The 19209-nt window shown below is 54.8% G+C and overlaps 1 protein-coding gene across 2 annotated transcripts in view; it reads right to left on the bottom strand.

Annotated features, from left to right (window-relative positions):
• The window catches only part of TMLHE (trimethyllysine hydroxylase, epsilon), a 123209-nt gene that overhangs the window by 47295 nt on the left and 56705 nt on the right, over window positions 1–19209 (bottom strand). For both annotated transcript variants that reach the window (XM_078664063.1, XM_078664062.1), the window contains 2 exons: window positions 11212–11398; window positions 2379–2555 (listed from right to left, as the gene is read on the bottom strand). In XM_078664063.1, coding sequence (XP_078520189.1) covers window positions 2379–2555; window positions 11212–11392 — 358 coding nt within the window. In that variant the 5' untranslated portion in view covers window positions 11393–11398. The remainder of the gene's footprint in view (window positions 1–2378; window positions 2556–11211; window positions 11399–19209) is intronic.

The following is a 19209-nucleotide window of genomic DNA, read 5'->3' as shown; positions in this document are numbered from 1 at the left end:
GACTCCTCACAGCAGGACGCCGGCACCACTCATGCCACACATGCGTGACCCCTCACAGCAGGACGCCGGCACCACTCACAGGCCACACATGCGTGACCCCTCACAGCAGGACGCCGGCACCACTCACAGGCCACACATGCGTGACCCCTCACAGCAGGACGCCGGCACCACTCCCATGCCACACATACGTGACCCCTTACAGCAGGACACCGGCACCACTCCCATGCCACACATGCGTGACCCCTCACAGCAGGACGCCGGCACCACTCCCATGCCACACATACGTGACCCCTCACAGCAGGACGCCGGCACCACTCCCATGCCACACATGCATGACCCCTCACAGCAGGACGCCAGCGCCACTGCCATGCCACACATGCGTGACCCCTCACAGCAGGACGCCGGCACCACTCACAGGCCACACATGTGTGACCCCCTCCAGCAGGACGCCGGCACCACTCCCATGCCACACATGCGTGACCCCTCCAGCAGGACGCCGGCACCACTCACAGGCCACATATGCGTGACCCCTCACAGCAGGACGCCGGCACCACTCATGCCACACATGCGTGACCCCCTCACAGCAGGACGCCGGCACCACTCACATGCCACACATGCATGACCCCTCACAGCAGGACGCCGGCACCACTCTCATGCCACACATGCATGACCCCTCACAGCAGGACGCCGGCACCACTCCCATGCCACACATGCGTGACCCCTCACAGCAGGACGCCGGCACCACTCCCATGCCACACATGCGTGACCCCTCACAGCAGGACGCCGGCACCACTCACAGGCCACACATGCGTGACCCCTCGCAGCAGGACGCCGGCACCACTCCCATGCCACACATGCGTGACCCCTCACAGCAGGACGCCGGCACCACTCACAGGCCACACATGCGTGACCCCTCACAGCAGGACGCTGGCACCACTCACAGGCCACACATGCGTGACCCCTCACAGCAGGACGCCGGCACCACTCACAGGCCACACATGCGTGACCCCTCACAGCAGGACGCCAGCGCCACTGCCATGCCACACATGCGTGACCCCTCACAGCAGGACGCCGGCACCACTCACAGGCCACACATGTGTGACCCCCTCCAGCAGGACGCCGGCACCACTCCCATGCCACACATGCGTGACCCCTCCAGCAGGACGCCGGCACCACTCACAGGCCACATATGCGTGACCCCTCACAGCAGGACGCCGGCACCACTCATGCCACACATGCGTGACCGCCTCACAGCAGGACGCCGGCACCACTCACATGCCACACATGCATGACCTCTCACAGCAGGAAGCCGGCACCACTCCGATGCCACACATGCATGACCCCTCACAGCAGGACGCCGGCACCACTCCCATGCCACACATGCGTGACCCCTCACAGCAGGACGCCGGCACCACTCACAGGCCACACATGCGTGACCCCTCGCAGCAGGACGCCGGCACCACTCCCATGCCACACATGCGTGACCCCTCACAGCAGGACGCCGGCACCACTCACAGGCCACACATGCGTGACCCCTCACAGCAGGACGCTGGCACCACTCACAGGCCACACATGCGTGACCCCTCACAGCAGGACGCCGGCACCACTCACAGGCCACACATGCGTGACCCCTCACAGCAGGACGCCGGCACCACTCTCATGCCACACATGCGTGACCCCTCACAGCAGGACGCCGGCACCACTCACAGGCCACACATGCGTGACCCCTCACAGCAGGACGCCGGCACCACTCACAGGCCACACATGCGTGACCCCTCACAGCAGGACGCCGGCACCACTCCCATGCCACACATGTGTGACCCCTCACAACAGGACGCCGGCACCACTCCCATGCCACACATGCGTGACCCCTCACAGCAGGACGCCGGCACCACTCACAGGCCACACATGCATGACCCCTCACAGCAGGACGCCGGCACCACTCCCATGCCACACATGCGTGACCCCTCACAGCAGGACGCCGGCACCACTCTCATGCCACACATGCGTGACCCCTCACAGCAGGACGCCGGCACCACTCACAGGCCATACATGCGTGACCCCTCACAGCAGGACGCCGGCACCACTCACAGGCCACACATGCGTGACCCCTCACAGCAGGACGCTGGCACCACTCACAGGCCACACATGCGTGACCCCTCACAGCAGGACGCGGCACCACTCACAGGCCACACATGCGTGACCCCTCACAGCAGGACGCCGGCACCACTCTCATGCCACACATGCGTGACCCCTCACAGCAGGACGCCGGCACCACTCACAGGCCACACATGCATGACCCCTCACAGCAGGACGCCGGCACCACTCACAGGCCACACATGTGTGACCCCCTCCAGCAGGACGCCGTCACCACTCACAGGTGAAGTAGATGGAGTCCTCGTCTGTCCGCACATTTGTCGGCTTGATGTCCAGGTCCACGGAGCACGTGTCCAGCAAGCGCTGATGCGTCTTCGTGTCGTAACATGTGGTCGAGCGGCAGTGGTCCCGGAGCCAGACGAAATCAAACCGCATGCAGGTGTCGGCGTGTCTGAACTCTGTAACAACAAAACACCCAGTTACACCCAAGTGGAAACAGTGGAAGCCAGTTAGATATCAACTCAGAGTGCCCAATCACAGAGGACGGTGCTCAACATACACAGAGGCTGGGCACTGGAGCCAGGCATGGCACGAAGGCTGCGCACTGGAGTCAGGCCTGGTATGGAGGCTGGGCACTGGAGTCAGACCTGGTATGGAGGCTGGGCACTGGAGTCAGACCTGGCACAGAGGCTGCGCACTGGAGTCATGCCTGGTACGGAGGCTGGGCACTGGAGTCAGGCCTGGTACGGAGGCTGGGCACTGGAGTCAGACCTGGTACGGAGGCTGCGCACTGGAGTCATGCCTGGTACGGAGGCTGGGCACTGGAGTCAGGCCTGGTACGGAGGCTGGGCACTGGAGTCAGACCTGGTACGGAGGCTGCGCACTGGAGTCAGGCCTGGTACGGAGGCTGGGCACTGGAGTCAGGCCTGGTATGGAGGCTGGGCACTGGAGTCAGGCCTGGTACGGAGGCTGGGCACTGGAGTCAGACCTGCCATGGAGGCTGGGCACTGGAGTCATGCCTGGTATGGAGGCTGGGCACTGGAGTCAGGACTGGTACGGAGGCTGGGCACTGGAGTCAGGCCTGGTATGGAGGCTGGGCACTGGAGTCAGACCTGCCATGGAGGCTGGGCACTGGAGTCAGACCTGCCATGGAGGCTGGGCACTGAAGTCATGCCTGGTACGGAGGCTGGGCACTGGAGTCATGCCTGGTACGGAGGCTGGGTACTGGAGTCAGGCCTGGTTCGGATGCTGCGCACTGGAGTCAGACCAGGCACAGAGGTTGGGTAATGGAGTCAGACATGGTTCGGAGGCTGGGCACTGGAGTCAGACGTGGCATAGGGACTGGGCACTGGAGTCAGACCTGGTTCGGAGGCTGGGCACTGGAGTCAGACCAGGCACAGAGGTTGGGTAATGGAGTCAGACCTGCCATGGAGGCTGGGCACTGGAGTCAGACGTGGCATAGGGACTGGGCACTGGAGTCAGACCTGGTTCGGAGGCTGGGCACTGGAGTCAGACCAGGCACAGAGGTTGGGTAATGGAGTCAGACATGGTTCGGAGGATGGGCACTGGAGTCAGACGTGGCATAGGGACTGGGCACTGGAGTCAGACCTGGCATAGGGACTGGGCACTGGAGTCAGACCAGGCACAGAGGTTGGGCACTGGAGTCGGACATGGTTCAGCGGCTGGGCACTGGAGTCAGACCAGGCACAGAGGTTGGGCACTGGAGTCAGACCAGGCACGAGGGCTGGGCACTGGAGTCAGGCCGGGCATAGGGATTGGGCACTGGAGTCGGACCTGGTTCGGAGGCTGGGCACTGGAGTCAGAGCACCAATCACATACAATGGATCAATCTTCCCTGTCTGCTCTTCATAAACTGGCGCTGTTGGTAGGTGGTTGATTAGTAGGTGCAGGTAGCTACATATAACTAGTAATAACACCACTGTAGGAGAGTGGGATCTGCTTCTTATAGTTACCCTCTTCTTCTGCTGATGGTTCACTGTTTTAGACTTAGTCTGGCTGGGATCCTGCTATTCAGGACCCCAGGCTAGCTGCTTTCTCCTCTAAATTGATTGCATGTACTTTAGGTACACTCCAGATTGGATTCTGGGGGACCCTTATACGTACCTAGGATGTGGTATACTATGTACCCAGGGCATAGGTACCCCAGAGACCTCTCAGGGGCTGCAGCATGTATTGTGCCACCCCTGAGAGGCCACTCAAAATAACACCTCGGGTCTGCTACTGCAACCTGCGTAAGGTGGTGCATGCACCCTTTACTTAGATATAGGTTCACTATATCTACCTTATATCACTACACATATAAACCTATCAGTCACCCCTATGGCAGGCCTTATTCAATCCTGACGGCAGGGTGCTGGGTTTTGTGTGAGAGGATGCCCCTGCATGAGCAGAGCCCTTCTGCTGCCTTCGGAATCTATTCTCCGGTGTTATTCTGTGATGCAGCCAAACCATATACTCTTAAGTGCATTATAACCTCGCAGTAAATGCTAACTTTAAAATAGCAGCACAGAAACCTGTTGTGTTTGGTGTCAAACACCTTGGAATCAAACGTCCACACCAGTAACTGGTGGGGGAGGTATGATTCCACCCTCCCAGAGGGAGAAATATGACTTCACTGGTACACCTGGTGCCAGTTTAACAGAACCTGGCATCACAAAATGGATGCTGCCAGCCACAGACACGAGGCTGCCCACCTGCTGCTGAGCCAAGCTCGAGCAGGGGAAGGCCTGACAATAGGCTTCCTGTCACAGAGAGGTGTAACCACCTCCCAGGCAGGCTTTAGTGTATTCGGGCTGGGTGGGTGCACTCTGAGAGTGCTTTGATATCTGCACTGGGGGCACATTTTGGTGTCCAAGTGCATAGTCCAGTTCAAACCGGTTGCAGGAGCCATTAGCTCCTGTTCTGGCGCGAAACTGGACAAAGGACATGGGTGTAGCCACTTCTCAGTCCTGACCCTCCCATAGGTGAGTCCCCTGAGTTTGTCCCACCCCTTCCTTGGGTATAAAGTAGGAAACCTGTGACTACAGGACTTTAGATTTACCTGGAAGAAACTCTACTACAGAAACCAAGTACATCGACAAACCACACTGCGCTAGATGACGGAAGAATCTCCCTTGGAGTAAAGGAGTTACTCCCCTGCAGCAGCATGCACCTTAAACGCATCTCCGAAGCTTCTGAGGACTTCGAAGACTTCTGCAACACAGGAGGTGAGTTTCCAAGTGTCCCCAAGGTCAACTAGTGTTCTCAGCAAACCTGAGACCTGTATCCCTAGTGGGGACCATGCAACCCGTACCCCTGGGCACCGTGTACATTTACAGAAGCATATGCTTTCCGGCGACCCGTGAAGCTGTGCTTTGGGCTGCTTGTAGTCCAGACCCCGAGCAGTAATTCCACTGATGATTACCGGCCTACACTCCACGAGTGTTTCGTGGGCTAGTATTTTGTGATTCCTCTCGAGGTCCCTTTGCGATCCCTGGTTCTTGGCCTGTGGGTCCCTGTGAAGGCAACTTTAACTTTCAGTGGGCTTTCCTGGTTGCTCCAGATGTGCCCTGACTCTCCATCGCTTGGGGAGTCACCAGGACCTTGCTGGTTGTCACAGAAGCATCTTTCCTCTGACCGCGTGGGTTGCAGTTGCCAAGGCTTGTTGGTGTTCAATCTGGACACTGACCACCCAGCACTCGACATCCTTCGTGTGACAGCTCGCCTGCCGACTTTGGTGACCCTCGATGTCTCCTGGCCCCCGTGGCTGCAGAGTCAAGCTTCACCTCTTCTCACCTGAAGCACCCGACATCGATGGGCATTCGTCTACCGACCCAGAATCTGCCCCCTCTGCTTTCAAGTTCTTCTCATCTCCAATCCAGGCTTGGATCCAACCGGACACTTCATCTTCACAGCAGCAGCACTTTTCAGCATCGCGCCATTGAAAACGGTGAAGATTCCTGACACCACTTGACACCTATGCACCCGGCTTCCCTGGGTGAGGTAACACGGGTACTCCAGTACTCACAAAGGTGCTGGCCTTTGAACCTTCTAAGTTTGAAAGGGTTTGCTCAAAGTCCACTCCTAAGTGTCCTTAATCTTTAAAATTCCAACCGCGACTTTCCCATAGAGTTGTACGGAGCTCGCGGCTGTGTTCTCACACTGCACGCGTCCCCCGTGGGACCCCTGTGCCACTACCTTGGGTGGTTTCTTGGGGTCCCCGCGATTCTACGTGCACTTGGCACTGTGTCTAGTCAAGTCTGGGTTGTTATACCACTTTCTTAGTATATGGTTTGGTCTCCCCCTGGAACCCGCTGTGTATTGTGCTATTTACTGGTGTTCTGGTGATTTAATATTGTGTAACGTATGCTCTAGTCTCATAAAGAGATTAGTAGAGAGTGTTTAGCAATAAATAGATATTTTTATAATAACACTTGTGAGGTTCTCCTTTCATTTGTTTATTCAGGAAGTTATGATCTGGTAAAACAAGCTGCTTTACATTCCTTCAAGACTTAGCCTGAAGGCTGCTCTCCACAGCTACCACTAGGATAGCTTTCTATAAAGGTTGCCTTTAACCTACTCATCAATAAAAGTCGTTTGGACTGGTGCAAGGTGCCCACTTTAACTAGTGGACAGCATATACCAGGCCAACTTCTCACAACCACAATTAGATATAAAATCCTGTCAAGTCTCAATACATTAATCCTTGCTCAATCCTTGGTACCAAAGAGCGTCTCTCACATGGATCACCACTAAGGACATGTTGGACTTGGCTCTTTTCCCCGAAATTTTTCACTTTTCGCTCCCCTAATTTAGGATGTCTCCCCCATGGTAAATAAAGTTGTATAGGCCATGTGAGGTATGAGCTGCCCTGGTTACTGTGGAAATGTAACGCCATAGTGTGTGCACTTATTTAACCCCCATTGTAAACATGCACCCTGATGAAATGCTGTATTTGAAATGGCTGCCAAGGCTATGTGTTGTGCCACCTGACTGCAGTAGGTTAGCGGTCTAGTTGTTAGGTGCGCAGCCACCCCAGCATTTGGAGGAAAAGCCTGGCACCCAAGGTGCTCTACTCCTCCCCCTGAGCCAGTTTAAACCAGTTCCCAAGAGAATTCCAGAAGCTGCTGGCACTGTCTGGGAGGTGGGGGGAGGAGGGTATAAATAAGGGGGATGTGCCACCATGTGCAGAGAGACAGAGCTGGGACAGGAACGTGAGGGGGCCTACTGCCAGGGGATACCGCCACTTGGGCCTGTGTGCTGGACCCTGCACCCACCTAGAACCCCCCTACTGTCCCCAGGGCTTGTGAAGCCCCACTGACGCCCCCACTAACTGCTGACCTGGCCCAGTAGTGCCGGATGCTCTGTCCCCCGGGCCCCTGAAGAAGGAGGGTCCCCCTAGGTCCCTGAAGCAGCCGGGACCTTGCGCCACACAAGCGCTGCGCCCAGAAGCGCCTAGAAAGGATAGCGCCTTGGACTGGACCCCCCCACCACCCAGGAGGTGAGAAGAGGTCCCCTGGGGCTTGCTGCTGGGACTATCCGCCCTCTTGCGCTGTGCTGCACAAGCGCTGCCTGGCCTGAAGGAACTGTTGTACTGCGAAGCGCTGCTTGGCCCAAGAGAATGGCTGCCTGCTGAGCGCTATACTGCCCTGCTGTGTGTGCCTGCAAAGCACTGCTTCAATCAAGCGCTGGACTGTTAGAAGTGCTGTGGCCCATTCTAGCGCTGTGACCTTCGAGGCGCTATAATTGCCAAGCGCCACTCGGCCTTCAATCGCACTGTGTGCCCCCGTGAAGTGCTGAGCCCCGTGAGCGCTGTGTCTGGAAGCGCTGTTATCCCCGAGGGCCCCCCTACCGAGGCGCTGCTTGGCTTGAAGGAATTGACGGAGTGAAGCGCTGCGGGAGCCTACCCCGCGTTTTGGCGCGCTTATGCCGAATTCAACACCAAGCGGGTGCCTACCCCGTGTTTTGAATAATTAATCAGTGGGTGCCTACCCCGCACTGTCGCCGTGTCGTTGGAGGGAGCCTACCCCTCATTGAGGTTCCAAGATCACCGACGCGGCCGAGAGTCAGTGAGGGAGCAGTGTGGGGCTGGCATTGCCCAGCAACCGAGGTGTCTGGAGCGGTGCTGGGATTGGGCGTCATCCGGGAGTCACTCCCGGAAGTCCCGCCCCGCAGACGCAGAAGAGGGAAGTGTCCTACTGAAGCCCCGGGTCCCCTGAGGGAACCCGGGTAAAGCCCGGACTGCGGGTGGGTGGAGGCATGACGAGGGGTGCCTAGCCCGCTCCGCCCGTGTTAGAAACGCCGCAGGTGATTTGTGGGGCTCCCAGGTGGTAGGGAGAGCCCTGTGTGCTGCCTGAGAAGTCCCAGGCCGCAGGGGCGGACCCGGGCAAAGAGGAGTTGCTGCCTGCGGCCGAAGGGCCTTCCAGGAGGTGCTACTGGCAGGGCTCCGGTGTTGGAGGAGGGAGCCTGCCCAAAACCTCGAAGTGACTACCCGGAGGCGGAAGGAGAGCCAAGTGCACCCGGTGAGTGGGGCTGCTTGCAGTTGGTTGGGGGTGTGTCGGGGCACAGGGTCGGTGCCCGCCCCCAGGACTGGTGTTTTGTTGCCACGGAGGCCGCCATGCCCGGCTGGAAACTGTTGTCGGGCCCCGTTGGCCCCCTATTAAACTGAAGAGGCCCGGAGGGGACTGAGGCTCCATAACTGGGCATCAGCAGAACATCTGCCTAGGGTTGATTTATTGTATGATGCCATGTTAGAAAGGCGACCCCCGGGGAGGCAGAAGATGTCTGACTGACCACCCCGAGATCCACCTCTCCCTCTGGAGTTGGCCGAGCGCCGTCGAGAGGCCCCCTTGGCGAGGCTCCTCTCCTAGATTCGTAACAGTCGAGCAATACCACCACTACAAAGGGACACCACACAAGAGGTTAGATTCTTAGAGTCTTTATCAGCAATAAAGGTAGGTTCTCTCAGCAATATATACAAACGGATCGAGGGACCCTTAATGTCTCAGTACTGCGGGAAGGGGGTAGCGGGACAGTCTTAGTACCAGCCTGGCACTGGGATACCCGGCGCACAGCTCTCAATCCTCGAGCTGGGGGGTTCCGCAAGGTCGAGCCGTGACAGCGTTAGCAGGGCTCCGAGGATGGTTCAGCGAGGTCGGGCCGCGACAGCGCCAGCAGGGCTCCGAGGATGGTTCAGCGAGGTCGGGCCACGACAGCGTCGTGCAGGGCTCCAAGGATGGTTCAGCGAGGTCGGGCCGCGACAGCGTCAGCAGGGCTCCGAGGATGGTTCAGCGAGGTCGGGCCGTAACAGCGTCAGCAGGGCTCCGAGGATGGTTCAGCGAGGTCGGGCCGTGACAGCGTCAGCAGGGCTCCGAGGATGGTTCAGCGAGGTCGGGCCGCGACAGGGTCAGCAGGGCTCCGAGGATGGTTCAGCGAGGTCGGGCCGCGACAGCGTCAGCAGGGCTCCGAGGATGGTTCAGCGAGGTCGGGCCGCGCCAGCGTCAGCAGGGCTCCGAGGATGGTTCAAAGTAGCGAGTTCTTCTCAGGATCAGCCGCGATTCAATCAGCAGGGCTCTCGACTCCAAGATACAACTGCCGACCCATTCCAGAGCTGCCCCAGATATAGGCCTGGAGTCCTTTGATGTCCGGACCCTCGCGCCTGGGGGTCAGAGGGGCCGGGATGAGAGTGTCCAGACACCCAGCAGGGGGGTGGAGCCAGCGCCCAGGGAGGCCGGAGGGCGATCGATACCAGGCGTCCGGGGACGGCTGGAGGGCCATCGAAACTTCCCTCCTCCTTGATCCGTCAAGTGGCCGCTTTACCACCTGGTCGGATTATGGTGCCTCGATGTTGGGGCTTCGCTGGGGCTGCGGCCGAGGTCGGGCCGAGGCCACGTGGCCCGGACGTGGAGGGGCCAAGATGGAGTTGGGGCCAGAGATGGCGGCCCGGGGTAGGGGTCGGACCCGCAGAGTGGGGCGAGTAGGGGTCGCCGTGTTCCTGAGGGGGAGAGCCGGGGGTCGCCCGGAGTGGCGGCTCTCGTTGAAGTCTGGAGAGGGTAGCTTCAGGGAGGAGATCAGGGGTCGATGCTGTCCAGGGCCCGCCATGCGTGAGGAGTGGGACCACGCCACGAGGCTGGGTCCAACATGCCCCCACGTTGAGGAGGATGCCCAGATGTCCCTCTGCTGATGTTTTCCTTGCATTCATGGGCAATGGTGCTATTGCTAAAGTTGTGCCTCTCTGTTCCTATGCTCTGGGCTGTTGAGGTAGAGTGAGTTATATGCTTCCGCAGAAGTTTCACCTAATGTGTTCATGCCACGGGAGATTTGTAGGTCCTGCGCTCTGCCTATATGATGGTGCCCATGTTAAATGTGATTATGCCTGCCTAGGCCTGGTATTAAAATTGCTTGCCTGTTATTCAATTTTGCAGGAGGTGCTAGTGAGTTCCTGCCTGATGTATTCTCGCATCCTAATGTTCTATGCCATCTTTATGTGCAGTGTTCCCTACCTCATGATTTAGGCCTATGCCAGATGTTGATGCTAGGTGCGTAAGGTTCTTTCCGCAGGAGGTGCTGATGCAAGTTATGCGGTGTCTTCATACCTAATGTGTGATTTTATGCTAATGCCCCCTGCCAAGGATTAGTGCCTACGTTTACCCTGCAGTATTGACCCTGATGTTTCATGCCATTGATAACGCTTTGCTTTTATTTTCAGCCCTGGACACTAATGGACTTACTTACCTTTTATTCTTTTTCTGATTACCACCGGTAAATAATCCCCCCTGGTATCCATTGCCCTGGCGCCCTTTGGCGTCCTATTGTGAATACTGTGCTTTACTGTGTTTTACCTTTGCAGGTTGGACCTAATACAAAAGTTATTCTTTTTCCAACCATAAGCGGTGTCGTGTCTCTTTTGTGGTGTGCCTGGTGTGTCGTCTGTGGGTACTGCGTGGATGCTTCACACATGTCCTCAGGAGTTTGGCCTGCCCGCTCTGCTCCATGCTACCCTCCGTAGAATTGGCAACCCCATTTCTAACAGGACACATGCAGGCTACGTTACTGCAGAAACACGCGAGAACCATGGCACTCCCATGCCCACCAGGTGACCAGCACCCCACTTACCAAAGTGATCGTCATGCACAGTCCAAGAGTAAGGCATGGGCTCTGGGACGGTGCTGTGCCAGCGACTCGCAGCGGGCACCACCCCTCGTACGTGACAATACCATGGCCCTGGTCGTGCAGCGCTTCGCCTCAATGCATGCCGCGTGCCAGAGAGTAACCGTACCAATCCGCCACACCACATACTGCCCTAGGGGGAAAAAGTGGGGTACAATGAGATCAAAGAACCTCCTCCAAAACAGCAGACATTGACAGTACCTGGTAGGAAAAGGGACCCTTTAATGGGTTACGAATACCGAAAAGGGCCCTTTGTCGAAGTGAGAGGTATGCAAATGACTCAATGGGTAAGGAATCCAAAGTGAGGGACCAAGCGTCCGACTGGCAAGGTGACCAAAGCGAAGGACCCCGTATCTGAACGGTAAGGCGCCAGTCAGTCAGATTTAGTCTATTAAAACAGGTAATATATGGATATACAGAGACTTCTTGCCAGGGCTCTACCCTCTCTGCAGAGACTCACGATCATGCATTGGGTGAATTGACTTGGAAGCACAAAGTATAAACTCATGCTAAAAAAGAGCAGCCTATTAAGTTTGTGTGAATTCTTATGGCCTGGACTATTGGAGCTTTTGAAAAGCTCAGCAAATATTTTAAACATTCTCCTTCAAAAGGGTCTCCCAGACATCTACCAGCAGGCAAAGAATTTCTGTCCCTTCCACGATCTGAGGGTGGATCATAGCAGAAAAGGCAGATGAGACTGCATGAGCGAGGGTCCTCAAAACCCCTACTAAATGTCTTAATAACCACTACCTAGTACAGGGCTCTAGTGTTTTTGTGTTCAAAAGACTTTATTTAGTACTATAATCAAGGCACCCTGTTTTCCATTTTTCTGATTTTTACAGATACATACAGACAGAAAAACATTTATTTTCTTGTCTGTATTTATTTTTAAATGTGGATAAAAACGGAAATTGGGTGCTTTTTGAGTATATATAACTACTGTCTGCCATGACTTCCAGGCCAAAAAACTGTGTGCATTGAGAAGTAAGGGGGTTAAAAAAAGAATTTTAGTAAAGAGGCTTAAACAACGTTTGATATGCACAATGCTGATACTGAAATATGCATATTTTTATATAAGTGCATTGATTTATCTCCTGTGGGTGTCATGTCACTGAAACCTGTCAGGCACTGAAGCAAGACTTCATATTTATTGGTTAAATAAATGTGGAAATATACCAGTTTCAGCTTTATTTCTTCATAAAACTCATGATAAAAATGGATAAATACAGATAAAGCGGACAAAAAATAATATGGATAAATACAGACAGAAATGGGTGGCCGCCTCAATCAAGTACGGTTTACGGATACTCGCCGAGCAGTTACTATAGGGCGAACAAAGTGATTTACTCACCTAATAATTGAACTATTTGGAATAATTTTTCCCGTTTGAACTAAATCCGGACCACCACCCCTTCTGTTTGCGGTGCCTTTCCTCCCTGCTCCCCACCGCAAGTGTGATGCGGATCTTGCACTCGTAAGAGCTGACAACAGGGCCTATAAATGCCACGCACCTGATTTAGTCTGCCCCACCCCCTCCCTGTCCTGAGGAAGACCCGCATGCGGAGGCTCTGAAGTACCCTCACGCTCTGAGACGGGTTGAAACGTTGACTTCTAACCCATAGAAAGGCCTACCATTGGTTACCACCACCCTGGCCTTTGAACAGATTAATAAAATAATGGAAAGGTGTTTCTACATGGAGAGGCCATAAATAACCAATGCTGATGTTATAACCAGCTTTTTTGTGTTAAATCAAGAAATCCTACATCTGAATTACTTTCATTCCTTGTCCTTTCCTATTCCTATCACGCACAAGAGCACACTTTTCACTTCCCTCCTCCGTTCTGGAGTACCTCCCTACAAAACAATTGTATAACTATGTCTTAACTTATGTCTTCTGTAGGAGAGTAGGGTCTGCTTCCTATGGTTATCCCCACTTTTTGCTGTGATTCATTTCTGGTTTTTCGACTTTAGTGTGGCTGTGGGCCTGTTAATCACAACGTAATTGTATCTGGAGAGGTTAAATGTAGGTTAGAGCAAATTGTCAGTTTAGAGGTGCTCCTAAAGGTGACGCAACTGTTCGAGTGCGTCCTAAAGAATTGAAAGGTTGAGTGTGCTACTAGGGTGTAGGCACATCCCTGTGGTGGGCACACTTGTATGGGAAACAACACAGTGAATTCCAAATAAAGTTCAATGGAGGTTCCAAAAGGCGTTAAAGTTTTGTGGTTTATTTGATGTATTTCATCAGGTTGTATGTCATATTTCAATCATATGAGTAATCAGACGATCAGTTTTAGCGACATCATAACGCTAAAAAAGGGGGCTCCAATGCATTTCGAACAATAAGTCCTTTCTCAAGGAGCACTGCAACAAAGAATACACAATTGGTCTAAATCAATAAAGAAGCTGAAACAACAGCGTTGTAAATATGACGGTGGTGTGTGGGTGAGTCAACCTCATGCGCCCTCAAAAAAACGGGTGAATGAAAGGTTCCATTGGTGTTCAAGAAAAGTGATCACAAGTGGATGGGTCGGGGATTAGTGGAGCGTGCAGAGGGAGTGGGAGCCAGTGGTCGGAAAACGACCCACCGCCCAGCTGTTCTGTCTCTAAATTGATACCATGTACTTTAGGTACATACCTGATTGGGTATTGGGTCACCTCTGTGAGCCCCTGTATAGTGTACCATAGGTACCCATGGCATAGGTGCATCCAGGGCCTACCAGGGGCTGCAGCATGTATTATGCCACCCCTGGCTGGCCACTCAAACTGACACCACAGGCTGATCACTCAGCTTGGGTAAGGTGGTGTAATCACCTCTTGCTTAGATATAGTATACCTATATCTACCCTTATATATAGACACATATATACCTATAAGTCACTCCTATGGCAGGCCTTAACAATCCTGGAGGCAGAGTGCTTGGTTTTGTGTGTGAGGGTGCCCTAGCATGAGCTGAGCCCCTCTGCAGCTATCGGAACCATGTGCTTATAGCTGTTCTATGATATAGCCATACCATATACTCTTAAGTGCATTATAATCCTCGCGGTTAATGCTAACTTTGGTTTGGCTTTATCAAAACATGTCGTGTAAGGAGTCAAACACTTAACTTATCTCGAACTCTGACCTCATAAAGAGTGCAGAGGGGTTGTGTTAGTAATAAATACATATATATTTGATGTATACCTTGTGTGGTGTCCTTTCATTTGGTATTCAAGGGATTGCATATGGTAAAACAGCTGGCTTCACATGCTCTCTGAAGTCTTAGCCTGATGACTGCTGGTCCATGCTACCACTAGGATAGCTGGACTATAAGGTTGACTTTACAACCACCATCAATAAGGGTCGTTTAGACTGGTGCAAGGTGCCCACTAGAACTAGTGGACAACATATGCCAGGCTAACTTCTCACATATTCTATACTATGAATAAAATAGACAGTTTAGTTTTAATTCAGTGGGTACCAACATTTCCGTTTCATTTTGCGTAAGGTGCACTATTTTGTATATTTATTATTATATTGCTTAATATGCTTTTGCATACAAACTAAAATTGAAAAAACGGGTCTTGATCTACTCTTAAAACAAAGGAATCCAAGGGCCAATTGTTGTTCTTTTTTACAAGTCGAACGGCGGCAGCCACTGAAGCCCACCTTTTTACGCAGGGGGATAAGAGCCCGCAGACAAGCAGTGAAGGCATGCCTCGGAGGCGGCGACGTGCAGTTACTGTGTCGCTTTGTACGGTTCATGGAAGAAGCAGGTGAAGAAGCTCTCGCATCAAGTGACCAGCAATCCTTCCCATCGCCACCGAAGATTCTTTCTGCCCCACCTTCCAGTGAATATCAACCGCCACTCAGAAGATAGACTTAGCACCACGCCACTGCTGCTGTTTTTAAACCAATCGAACATTGTACAGCTGTCCCCTAGCAGAGTCCCAATACTGATTTCTTTTTAACTTTTAATTTTCCGTGACCCCTAGCCCCTTTTATTCTTTTTTAGGCCCCTTGAGCGAAAGTGTCTGCAAACCTTTTGGAAAGTCGTCTGTGCAAAGAACGGTCAAAAGACTTTGCCAACTTACGGTATCTGATAATTACAAATCACCGCTTCAAATATTTCTACACAATGAAGGAATGTTTTATGAAATGCTCTTCCGATTTTTAAGCATGAATCATGCTGCTACTTACCTTTTAAATGGAAACTGTAAACGGTTATTATTAACTAAACAATTAATTATTTACTTATTTACTTGCCTCGCAGTTCTGGGATCACACCTTCAGATATTAGAGGATTATTTCATCTGGTGCCAGATGGATCGTGCACTCACATATGCCTGCTCCTGGCTCTAGATGAATTCTGCACTCATCTGTGCCTGCTCCTGGCCCAAGGTCAAAGGCCGACAGTCCTACAAGGCATTCTTCTCACCTGTGTGTGCCCCTGGTGTGGCACGGATTATCCAGTAACATGCGCCTGCTGCTGGTCCCTCGCCCTAGGCAGTCAGACCTTTGCCTGCTACTTGTGCTAAACATGCTGAATTATCACCCCTGCCTACTCCGCCCTGGGCCTACACAGAGGGATATCTCTGCCTGCTCCTGGTCACACACATACAGGCACTCACCTCCACCTGCTCCTGGTCACACACATACAGGCACTCACCTCTGCCTGCTCCTGGTGACACACATACAGGGGCTCACCTCTGCCTGCTCCTGGTCCCACACATACAGGCACTCACCTCTGCCTGCTCCTGGTGACACACATACAGGCACTCACCTCCGCCTGCTCCTGGTCACACACATACAGGGGCTCACCTCTGCCTGCTCCTGGTCAAACACATACAGGCACTCGCCTCTGCCTGCTCCTGGTGACACACATACAGGCACTCACCTCTGCCTGCTCCTGGTCACACACATACAGGCACTCGCCTCTGCCTGCTCCTGGTGACACACATACAGGCACTCACCTCCGCCTGCTCCTGGTCACACACATACAGGCACTCACCTCCGCCTGCTCCTGGTCACACACATACAGGCACTCGCCTCTGCCTGCTCCTGGTGACACACATACAGGCACTCGCCTCTGCCTGCTCCTGGTGACACACATACAGGGGCTCACCTCTGCCTACTCCTGGTCCCACACATACATGCACTCACCTCTGCCTGCTCCTGGTCAAACACATACAGGCACTCGCCTCTGCCTGCTCCTGGTCACACACATACAGGCACTCACCTCCGCCTGCTCCTGGTCACACACATACAGGCACTCACCTCCGCCTGCTCCTGGTCACACACATACAGGCACTCGCCTCTGCCTGCTCCTGGTCACACACATACAGGCACTCGCCTCTGCCTGCTCCTGGTGACACACATACAGGGGCTCACCTCTGCCTGCTCCTGGTCAAACACATACAGGCACTCGCCTCTGCCTGCTCCTGGTCACACACATACAGGCACTCACCTCCGCCTGCTCCTGGTCACACACATACAGGCACTCACCTCTGCCTGCTCCTGGTGACACACATACAGGGGCTCACCTCTGCCTGCTCCTGGTCCCACACATACAGGCACTCACCTCTGCCTGCTCCTGGTGACACACATACAGGCACTCACCTCCGCCTGCTCCTGGTCACACACATACAGGCACTCACCTCCGCCTGCTCCTGGTCACACACATACAGGCACTCACCTCTGTCTGCTCCTGGTCACACACATACAGGCACTCACCTCTGTCTGCTCCTGGTCACACACATACAGGCACTCGCCTCTGCCTGCTCCTGGTCACACACATACAGGGGCTCACCTCTGCCTGCTCCTGGTCAAACACATACAGGCACTCGCCTCTGCCTGCTCCTGGTCACACACATACAGGCACTCACCTCCGCCTGCTCCTGGTCACACACATACAGGCACTCACCTCTGCCTGCTCCTGGTGACACACATACAGGCACTCACCTCCGCCTGCTCCTGGTCACACACATACAGGCACTCACCTCCGCCTGCTCCTGGTCACACACATACAGGCACTCACCTCTGCCTGCTCCTGGTGACACACATACAGGGGCTCACCTCTGCCTGCTCCTGGTCACACACATACAGGCACTCACCTCTGCCTGCTCCTGGTGACACACATACAGGGGCTCACCTCTGCCTGCTCCTGGTCACACACATACAGGCACTCGCCTCTGCCTGCTCCTGGTCACACACATACGGGGCTCACCTCTGCCTGCTCCTGGTCACACAGATACAGGCACTCACCTCTGCCTGCGACTGGTCACACACATACAGGCACTCACCTCTGCCTGCTCCTGGTCACACACATACAGGCACTCACCTCTGTCTGCTCCTGGTCCCACACATACAGGCACTCACCTCTGCCTGCTCCTGGTCACACACATACAGGCCTCTCACCTCTGCCTGCTCCTACACATACAGGCACTAGCCTCTGCCTGCTCCTGGTCACACACATGCAGGCACTCACCTCTGTCTGCTCCTGGTCCCACACATACAGGCACTCACCTCTGCCTGCTCCTGGTCCTCCACAGACAGACCTCTCACCTCTGCCTGCTCCTGTTCACACACATACAGGCACTCACCTCTGCCTGCTCCTGGCCACACACATACATGCACTCACCTCTGCCTGCTCCTGATCCCACACATACCGGCACTCAGCTCTGCCTGCTCCTGGTCACATACATACAGGCACTCACCTCTGCCTGCTCCTGGTCACACACATACAGGCACTCACCTCCGCCTGCTCCTGGTCACACACATACAGGCACTCACCTCCGCCTGCTCCTGGTCACACACATACAGGCACTCGCCTCTGCCTGCTCCTGGTAACACTCATACAGGCACTCGCCTCTGCCTGCTCCTGGTGACACACATACAGGGGCTCACCTCTGCCTGCTCCTGGTCAAACACATACAGGCACTCGCCTCTGCCTGCTCCTGGTCACACACATACAGGCACTCACCTCTGCCTGCTCCTGGTCCCATACAGGCACTCACCTTTGCCTGCTCCTGGTCACACACATACAGACCTCTCACCTCTGCCTGCTCCTGGTCCCACACATACAGGCACTCACCTCTGCCTGCTCCTTGTCACACACATACAGACCTCTCACCTCTGCCTGCTCCTGGTCCCACACATACAGGCACGCACCTCTGCCTGCTCCTGGTCACACACATACATGCACTCACCTCTGCCTGCTCCTGGTCCCACACACAGGCACTCACCTACGCCTGCTCCTGGTCCCACACATACAGGCACTCACCTCTGCCTGCTGCAGTCCTGCTCAGGGTGGACAGACGCCTTTCCTCTCCCTGCTCCTGGTGCCAGGGGACAGACGGACAGCCCCGTGCCCTTCACGTCCCTCGGCACCGGTGTGCTGAGTGACTGCTCTCTGCTCCTGGTCACACACACACAGGCACTCACCTCTACCTGCTCCTGGTCACACATATACAGGCACTCACCTGTGCCTGCTTCTGGTCCCACACATACAGACACTCACCTCTGCCTGCTCCTGGTCACACACATACAGGCACTCACCTCCACCTGCTCCTGGTGACACACATACAGGGGCTCACCTCTGCCTGCTCCTGGTCCCACACATACAGGCACTCACCTTTGCCTGCTCCTGGTCACACACATACAGACCTCTCACCTCTGCCTGCTCCTGGTCCCACACATACAGGCACTCACCTCTGCCTGCTCCTGGTCACACACATACAGGCACTCACCTCTGCCTGCTCCTGGTCACACACATACAGGCACTCACCTCTGCCTGCTCCTGGTCCCACACATACATACAGGCACTCGCCTCTGCCTGCTCCTGGTCCCACACATACAGGCACTCACCTCTGCCGGCTCCTGGTCACACACATACAGGCACTCGCCTCTGCCTGCTCCTGGTCACACATATACAGGTCTCACCTCTGCCTGCTCCTGGTCACACACAT

This window comes from Lissotriton helveticus, chromosome 10 (genome assembly GCF_964261635.1).
Source record: "Lissotriton helveticus chromosome 10, aLisHel1.1, whole genome shotgun sequence".
Taxonomy (NCBI): Eukaryota; Metazoa; Chordata; class Amphibia; order Caudata; family Salamandridae; genus Lissotriton; species Lissotriton helveticus.
The sequence above is the reverse complement of the archived record's forward strand: the minus strand, read 5'-3'. Positions and strand labels throughout refer to the sequence as shown.